The sequence below is a fragment of the Bison bison genome, unplaced genomic scaffold, assembly GCF_000754665.1.
Source record: "Bison bison bison isolate TAMUID 2011002044 unplaced genomic scaffold, Bison_UMD1.0 scf7180017864256, whole genome shotgun sequence".
NCBI lineage: Eukaryota > Metazoa > Chordata > Mammalia > Artiodactyla > Bovidae > Bison > Bison bison.
In genome coordinates this window covers 92,962-100,476 of record NW_011494828.1, presented here as the reverse complement: position 1 = coordinate 100,476, position 7,515 = coordinate 92,962, and the positions used below count along the sequence as shown (strand labels likewise).

General features: G+C 41.7%; 1 protein-coding gene across 1 annotated transcript in view; it reads right to left on the bottom strand.

The window, feature by feature from the left end:
• KLF17 (Kruppel-like factor 17) overlaps positions 1–6,071 on the bottom strand; it is a 15,551-nt gene extending 9,480 nt beyond the window's left edge. Inside the window, exon 1 of the mRNA XM_010847889.1 lies at positions 6,012–6,071. Within this exon, the coding sequence (XP_010846191.1) occupies positions 6,012–6,071 (60 nt within the window). The remainder of the gene's footprint in view (positions 1–6,011) is intronic.
• Positions 6,072–7,515: the final 1,444 nt, after the last annotated feature.

The window sequence follows — 7,515 nt, the reverse complement described above, 5'->3', positions numbered from 1 at the left end:
TGAAGGAAATTAAAGACATAGAGAAAAAGGGAAGAAACAATATAGCCAAAGCAATATACAGGTTTAATGCAATCCCTGTCAAAATCTACTTTTTGCAAAAATAGAAAAATCCATCCTGAAATTTATATGGAGTCCCAAATATCCAAAAACAATCTTGAAGAGGAAGAACCAAATTGGAAAGTTCACATTTCCTGATTCAAAACTTACTATAAAGCTACAGAATCAAAACAGTATATTTGGCATTAAGGATAGACCAACAGAAAGGAAGAAAGCCAAGAAATAAATCCTTACATATATGGTCAAATGATTGTCAAAAGATGACAAGACCATTCAACAGGGGAAAGGACAATCTTTTCAATAAATGGTGCTGGTATAATTGGTTATCCACATGCAAAGAAATGAAGTTGGACCCTTACCTAACACCATATACCCGGATTTCCCTGGTGGTGAATGCAGTGGATAAGAATCTACCTGCCAAGGCAGGGGACTCGGTTTTGATCCCTGGTCTGGGAGGAGTCCACATGCCTCAGAACAACTAAGCCCATGCACCGAAACTGCTGAAGCCCCAGTCTGGAGCCCATAAGCCACAACTACTAAAGCTTGTACGCTCCAGGGCCCACAAGCCACAACTAATGAGCCCCTGGGCTCCAACTATGGAAGTCAGAAGGCCTAGAGCCTGTGCTCCACTACCACAGAAGAGATCACAGCCAGAGAGTAGCCCCTGCTCTCTGCAACTAGAGAAAGCCTACATGCGGCAATGAAGACCCCACACAGCCAAAAATAAATAAATAATATATATAAATTAATAAATACAGCAGTGTGTACATGTTGATCTCAGGCAAGGGTTTAAAAAAAAAACATATAAAATTAACTCAAAATGGATAAAAAATCTAAATGTAAGAGCCAAACTATAAAACTCTTGCGGAAAAATCAGAAAAGTTTCATGATATTGGATTGGCAATAATTTCTAAGAGATGATACTGAAAGCACTGGTAACAAAAGAAAATATGGACAAAATTAACTTCATCAAAGTTTAAAACTTTTGTGCATCATAAGACACTATCAAAAGAGTCTAAAGGCAACCCATTTGAAAGCAAGGACTGGAATAGATATGTTATACACATATTCAGAGCCGCATTATTCACAATAGCCAAAATGTGGAAGCAAGCCAAGTGTCCATCAACAGATAAACAAAATATATATGCTGCTGCTGCTGCTAAGTTGCTTCAGTCGTGTCCGACTCTGTGCGACCCCATAGACGGCAGCCCACCAGGCTCCACCATCCCTGGGATTCTCCAGGCAAGAACACTGGAGTGGGTTGCCATTTCCTTCACCAATGCAGGAAAGTGAAAAGTGAAAGTGAAGTCGCTCAGTTGTGTCCGATTCTTCGAGACCTCATGGACTGCAGCCTACCAGGCTCCTCCGTCCATGGGATTTTCCAGGCAAGAGTACTGGAGTGCCATTGCCCTCTCCGAGATATATATATATATATAGTAGAATATCATTCAGTCTTAAAATGGAAGGAAATTCTGACACAGGCTTCAACATTAAGACATTAAGCCAAGTGAAGTAAGCCAGTCAAAAAAACAATGTATGATTCCATTCATGAGATACTTCAGGAAGTCAAATTCAAGGAGACAGAAAGTAGTAATGAAAATGTGTTTAATCCCACTGAACTATATAAACATAACTACATATAATATTTTTATGTTATACAGATTTTACCATAATTTTTTAAATGCTTAAGAAGGGGCACAGAAGGGGTTCCCACTGGCCACATTTGTAACAATTTGAGAATCAAAAAGAACAATTGTTGATTTTAATAGATTAAATCTATGGAAATTCATGAATCAAAAGTGACAAGGAGTCAGCTATTATCCCAGCTCTGAACATTGTGAACTGAAGTGAAAAATTAAGCATTTATTCTGTATGATAGGAAACTATTACTTCAAATTCACCTAATGATTCCAGTTGTTTAAGAAAAATCCTCCTTTACAGAAGAGTACAAACTAATACAGAAGGAATGGTGGAACTGGAAAATCAATTTATACCCTCTAAGGGGACTTTTAGGTCTTCCTTGTAGCTCAAAGGGTTAGAGTTCTCCTGCAAGGCAGGAGACCAAGGTTTGATTCCTGGGTCAGGAAGATCCTCTGGAGAAGGGATTGGCAATCCACTCCAGTATTCTTGCCTGGAAAATCCCATGGACAGAGGAGACTGGTGGGCTACAGTCCGTGGGGTCGCACAGAGTCGGACAAGACTGAGCAACTAACACTAAGGGAACTTTTGGTTAAGGAAAAATTAGTATTTGTTTAAATGAAAGTGAATGATAAGTGGGGAGGGGGACATTGGATGGATCCAAGGTAAAATTACAAATTACTTTATGACAATAAAGCTGAAATATAAATTCAAATAGGTCAATGAGGCTTTTCTCTCCCCGAATTCAAGGGCCACAGCTAATGTCACCAAAGGTGGGAGCCAGATGTATCTCTGGATAGTACCTTTGAGACATCCTTACCCCAAATCAGGAATCCAATTAGTTTTAACATCTTTAGAGGGAATATAGTATATAATAATTTAGATCAAGCTAAATCATAATGATGAAAGTGGAAGAGGAGCATGAAAAAGCTGGCTTAAAGCTCAACATTCAGAAAACTAAAATCATGACATCCGGTTCCATCACTTCATGGCAAATAGATGGGAAAGCAGTGGAACAATGACAGACTTTATTTTGGGGGCTCCAAAATGACTGCAGATGATGATTGAAGCCATGAAATTAAAAGACGCTTACTCCTTGGAAGGAAAGTTATGACAAACCTAGACAGCATATTAAAAGCAGAGACATTACTTTGCCAACAAAGGTCCATCTAGTCAAGGCTATGGTTTTTCCAGTGGTCATGTATGGATGTGAGAGTTGGACTAGAAAGAAAGCTGAGTGCCAAAGAATTGATGCTTTTGAACTGTGGTGTTGGAGAAGACTCTTGAGAGTCCCTTGGACTGCAAGGAGATCCAACCAGTCCATACTGAATATTAGTCCTGAATATTCAGGACTAATATTGGAAGGACTGATGTCAAAGCTGAAACTCCAATACTTTGGCCACCTGATGTGAAGAACTGACTCATCTGAAAAGATCCTGATGCTGGGAAAGATTGAAGGTGGGAGGAGAAGGGAATGACAGAGGATGAGATGTTTGGATGGCATCACCAACTCAACGGACATGAGTTTGAATAAACTCCGGGAGTTGGTGATGGACAGGGAGGCCTGGTGTGCTGCAGTCCATGGGGTCGCAAAGAGTCGGACATGACTGAGTAACTGAACTGAACTGAAATCATATCACAAGAAAGCAATCTGATAAGTCCACAAGGAGGAATAGTCTACAAGGCAAAAGTTAATATGATGAAAAATGAAAGGTCAGTAAGGAAACAAGAAAACTCTTCTAATTTCAAAGAGACTTAAAGTAGATTTTGGTTTGGACACACTAACTGGAAAGGACATTTTAGGAGCAACTAGGGAATGTGAATAAGAATTACATCTAAACAAACAAGTTGCTACTATATAGCACAGTGAACTATATATAATATCCTTTAATAAACCGTAACAGAAAAGAATATGAAAAAGAATATGTAAGTGTGTATGATTGAATCACTTTGCTGTACAGCAGAAATTAACATGACATTGTAGATCAACTGTATTTCAAAACAATTTTTTAAAAAATTTTGAAAGAATTACATCTAAGATGATATTTAGAAATTATCGTTCATTAACTCTGAAGATGTGATAATGTGTTTTGACTATGGAAGAAAAGAAATTGCCATCCTATCCGTTTTATCAAAACTTCATCCATTTTATTCACCACTTACACTCAGTAACTAACATAAAGTAGGCACATAATAGGCGCCAGAGATCTATCTACTGGATGGGTATTTCTGGGGTACACAGCCACTTTTCCCTCCCTTTTCCTTTACTGATTCTTCTTAGGCAAACTTCTTTGGGGATGTCTACAACACTTTACCACTATCTCAATTTACTATTCCTCCAAGTTTGGTCTGGCTCCCATTTCTCCACAGAAACAGCGTTCATAAAGGTCACTGACGATCTCCATGTTATCAAGTCCAAACACGTGTCAGAGTCCTCCCCTGCTTGACCTGTCACAAGTTTCTGAGACTACTGGCCATTGATCTCTTTCTTTTTTAAAAAATTTATTGGAGTATAGTTGATTTACAATGTTGTATTATTTTCTGCTGTATAGCAAAGTGAATCTGTTATGCCTGTATATATACATATACCTGGAGAAGGAAATGGCAACCCACTCCAGTATTCTTGCCTGGAGAATCCCAGGGACAGAGGAGCCTGGTGGGCTGCCATCTATGTGGTCGCACAGAGTTGGACACGACTGAAGCGACTTAGTAGCAGCAGCAGCAGCAGCACACATATACCCACTTTTTTTTAGATTCCTTTCGCATAAAAAGAATAATGGCCATTGTTTCCTTAAATGGTTTCTTCCCCTTGGCCTCTGGAACACAGGGACACACTCGCCAGGTTTTTCTTCTTCCCTTCATTCTGGCCTTCCTCCTCAGTCCTCTTTTGCATTAAGCTACTCTCTGGGCAACCTTTCTCATGTTAATACATCCACTACTGTTTATAGTCAATTATTCTTAAATCAATAGCTCCAGGGCAGACCTGTTCAGAATCTTCCAGATGCTTAATGCTCAGTCTATTTGGATAGCCCAAAGGCATTTAGTTTTTGGACTAAGTCCAAAACCCAGGATCAGCTTTATCTACTCACCCACCCCCCAACCTACCCCCAGGAGAAAAAAACTATTATTCCTGTTCGGTCTCATCCTTTGCTCCCAGAAAATGTCGCCAATCCAAGTTAATTACCAATTCTTGTGATGTCTACCTCCAAAACGACTCCAAGATCTATTCCATTTTCTCCACTCTCATCTTTCTAGTTCAGCCACCACTTTGATTGGATTATCATGATAGCTTTCTAATTATTGCCTTGAATTCTGCCCATACCCACCAGGACATAAATCACGTGTCATTTATTCAGTTAATAGTCTCAGCATTGGGTGCTGGAATTAAAGAGATTTCAGGTAACTTCTGATAGAGATTTTTGAGTATTCAGGGAAGAAGACAAAGTTGTAAAGTCAGCAGGAAGCAGATAGGGAGGAAAAAATGACTAATTGGCAGGCCTTTGACAGATACTGGAAGTACAATGGTAAATTTACCATCGTATATTTTACCATTTATTAATCAGTATTTTTTATTAAAAAAAAAAAAACAAATTTAATTGTGATTGATCATACTTAAACTCTTCAATGGCTTTCCCCTGCTTTTGGAACAACCAACTCAAGCCCAGCAGGACTTAGGTGGTTCCAGAGTCCCTGCCTCCCCTCCCCTTGACCACTCTCCCATCACTCTCTTGGCCTTGGTCTCTTCCTGCATCTTCACTGCCTCCAAAGTGGAGGCATTCTGTCTCCGGGCTCAGGACCTGCCAACCCTTCACCTAACCATTTCTCTGCGGTCCCAGAATGAATACTCAGCTGTCTTCTCCACATCCTAAATCAGATCAAACACCTCTACTCTACGTTACCGTGGCCCCTATATTTCTTCTTTACAGTTATTTCTACACTTCCAATCATCCGGCTATTTATTAATAAAACAATCGATGAAATATCTAATGGTAAACTCACTATCCTATTCCCAGGGTCTGTCAAAGCCCTGCCAATTAGTAATTTTTTCCTCTCTGCTTCCGCCAACTTTCTTTGTCTTCTTCCCAGAGTACTCAAAAAAGTCTCTATCAGAAGTTATCTGAAATCTTTACTCCCAGTATCCAACCCTAAGACTACTAACGGAACAAACGACACATGATTAATGTTCTCTTCCTCGCATCCCTTCCCTTCCCAACCTATTCCTCGGACCCCTAATCCTCCAGATTTCTGCTTCCCTCGACTACCCCAACCTCCATGCCCTCAGCCCCCACGCGGTGTCCTGGGAAGGCCTGACTCACCTCTGTGAACTGGTGCGAAGCCACATGCCACTGATTCAGGCCCTCGGCCCCCTGCTCCATTTGAACTTGGGATGGGTTGCACATTGACCCTGCGCTAGGGTCCTGACCCACACCCGAGCAGAGCTGAGACCCGCGGCGCGTCGCAGGTCTGGTACTACCACGCCACAATCACCGCGCTCAGCTTCTACTTCTCACCGCGCGGGGGGGCGGAGCCAAGGGCCACACCCACCGACCCACCCAGCAGCCGCTGCCCCACCCTGCCGCTCTTCAGCCTGGCGCTGCCTGCCCTAAGGCAGCAGGGTCACTAACAGGGGACCTCAAGACTTTCATTACTTGTGTCTCACGTCTTCACCACCCTACCTACCCCACCCGCCTTTCTGAGCATTTGTATTTGGCCTAAGTGAGGGTGGGGACCCCAAGGTTTCAGACTTCGGTCAGGCCATGTGGACTTTATGGAGGCTGAAGAGAACAGCAGGTCAGGGTGTAGGGCGTCTGCAGACAGGAGAGCTTCCAGCACCAACCCACCAGCTCGGGGTTCTTGCCGTGGCCTCCGCTATAGGCCAGGTACCGATGTCCTTGAGTGTACCAGCTGAAGACTGGGAGCTCTGGGAAACAAAGCCTTTTTTTCTATGGTACTTCGGGACTACCCACTGTGTGTTGGGCGCTATCTTTTGGAACTAGGGATACAATGACAAACGAGACAGAACCAAGTCCTTGCGCTCAGGGAATTTTCATCCTAAATGGGCAGACAGGAAAAAAATATAATAAAATCAGTAGTCAACATAATTTTAGATGGGGGTGAGCACTGTAGAGAAAACAAAGCAGGACCAGTGAGCTATTCTGTTTCAGGCACTAGGTTCTCAGGTGAGCTGAGAACCAAGTGCCTGAAAGGAACCAGACATAGGAAGATTGGAGGAAGATGGAAGAAGAAAGAGCTTGGGAGGCCAGTTGGGCAAGGGAGGCCCAGGTGACCTCAGTGATGTGAATAAAGGGGGAGGATGGAATGACATGAGAGCAGAGATGAGCAGGGTATTGGAGACTGTGGAAAGTAGTTTGGATTTTATTCTAGGGGTGAAAAATCCACTGAAGGATTTTTAAGCAAGAAATTGGTATGATCTAAGTTTTTAAAATAATTATTTTAAAATAACAGACCTACTGTATAGCACAGGGAACTATATTCAGTATCTTGCAATAACCTATCATGGGAAAGAATCTGAGTCACTTTGCTCTACACTTGAAACTAACATTGTAAATTAATTATACCTTGATAAAAAGGAAATAATCCTTCCATTCCTTTGAGGCTTATGGACAAGAGAGAAGCAGGGACACCAATTAAAAAGCTAAAGGAGGTCTCCAAGAAAGAGAAGTCATTGTTCAGTGGTCAGCAGGGGTGGGGGGGGTGCTGATGATGGTCATTAAAGAATATTTTAGAATTTTAAAAGGTAGGACTTGGTAGTGGATTTGAATGGTAAAGGACTGGGAGGAAAAGAAGAATTAAAGGTGA